This window comes from Loa loa, assembly GCF_000183805.2.
Source record: "Loa loa unplaced genomic scaffold supercont3.383, whole genome shotgun sequence".
NCBI lineage: Eukaryota > Metazoa > Nematoda > Chromadorea > Rhabditida > Onchocercidae > Loa > Loa loa.
This window is the reverse complement of record NW_018108563.1, coordinates 22,797-24,582: the sequence shown is the minus strand read 5'-3', so window position 1 is coordinate 24,582 and position 1,786 is coordinate 22,797. Positions and strand designations below refer to the sequence as shown.

The 1,786-nt window shown below is 25.1% G+C and overlaps 1 protein-coding gene across 1 annotated transcript; it reads left to right on the top strand.

Annotated features, from left to right (window-relative positions):
* Window positions 1–79: 79 nt before the first annotated feature.
* Window positions 80–506, top strand: LOAG_15228 (hypothetical protein; the record flags this gene model as incomplete). The annotated part of the gene is made up of 3 exons (XM_020448906.1): window positions 80–100; window positions 132–363; window positions 490–506. The coding sequence occupies 3 exons, from the start codon at window positions 80–82 to the stop codon at window positions 504–506; spliced, it is 270 nt and encodes an 89-aa protein (XP_020300978.1).
* Window positions 507–1,786: the final 1,280 nt, after the last annotated feature.

The following is a 1,786-nucleotide window of genomic DNA, read 5'->3' as shown; positions in this document are numbered from 1 at the left end:
AATGAAAAAGGAAAATACCGGACTAACTTTTCTTGATTTTTCATAAATTACCAGCAATTATTATTTATATTTATGAATAATGAATTTAAATATAAATTCTGTAATTTGTATTAATGTGTAATTAATTTCAGATTGATAATGATTTGTATACGGATGCGGATGCTCGTGATCGATATGATGTGATTGAAGCGGAAAAAACTTGCACAATTGAGCAATATCAATGTATTAGCGGTGAATGCATCGAAAGAGTGGCGCAATGTGACGGAAAAACGGATTGTTCTGATGGTTCCGATGAAATGCTTTGTCATCCGGTACCACAAAAACATCAACTTACAAAAACATCCACATTCAAACCGGTTACTTGTAAGTATCATTCTTTCATTTGCATTTTGTTTGCTATTAGATTTTTTAGCTTCTCATCGATTTGAAATTAGGACTTCCGGATTTCTTCTATAATTAATTATGGGAAAATTTGGAACAATGTTTCAGCTCCGAAAGGTAAATAATGGTTGAGCAAAAAGTTGATCTGAAATGGTTACACCTTAAAGATATAGATAATTTCTAGAAGTGAAAACTTTAATGCTAATTCTGTGAAATTTCTTGATTCAACCGGAAAATTAAACTGATTCGACCGGAATGTATATTTCAGTTCTTTTTCGTGTTATTTTAGATTTTCTACTTTATTTTACTAGAGGATTTACATTATAACAATCATATACTTTATGCATCCTTTCTATTTATTCTTTTACAATCATATCACAATCCTGGTTACTTTGATAAAACTACGGTAATCATTAATGTATCTATCTTTAAATCTATTAATCCTAATTCATTAAGCTCAGAATTTTTAGAGTGTACTAACTTTTTCCTTCTACTTTACAATATAAAAAGAAAAAGAAGAAAAGAATTGGAAATAGAATTGAGAAATAATTTCATTTCTTGTTACCTGATAATCATTTGATATTATTTGGTAATTATTTAAATCTGTATTTGAATTTATGAAATACTTTAAAAGGAGCAATTTTTTAAATTGAAATTCATAAATTTGATTCGACATAATTATGATAAGATGATAATCGTTCATTCATATTTAATAAATGAAAAATTAAATGAGTTTATTTGGATGAAACTGAGATAAGGATTGAAATTTTTTCAGCATATAAGAAAATTTATGCTAATTTTATGGTAAATTCTAATTTATATTATATGTTCGTATATTTATCATTCCTTATTTTCTCTTATTTTTTTTCTTTTCTTTTCAATAATTGTTAATATCATATTTCTTAATCCTTTATAAGTGGTGCCAAAATTGGTAATCCGTTGATTACAGGTGGTTAATGAGAATTAAAAATGTGATAATATAGTAGAAAGCGTATTTAAAATATGGTAATCAGTCAATGAGAATTAAAAATATGGTAATATAGTAGAGAATTAAAAATATGGTAATATAGTAGAGGATTAAAAATATGGTAATATAGTAGAGGATTAAAAATATGGTAATATAGTAAAGAATTAAAAATATGGTAATATATAGTAGAGAATTAAAAATGTGGTAATATATAATAGAGAATTAAAAATGTGGTAATATAGTAGAGAATTAAAAATATGGTAATTGGTTAATGAGAATTAAAAATATGGTAATTGGTTAATGAGAATTAAAAATATGGTAATTGGTTAACGAGAATTAAAAATATGGTAATATAGTAGAGAATTAAAAATATGGTGATGTAGTAGAGAATTAAAAATATGGTAATATAGTAGAGAATTAAAAATATGGTGATGTAGT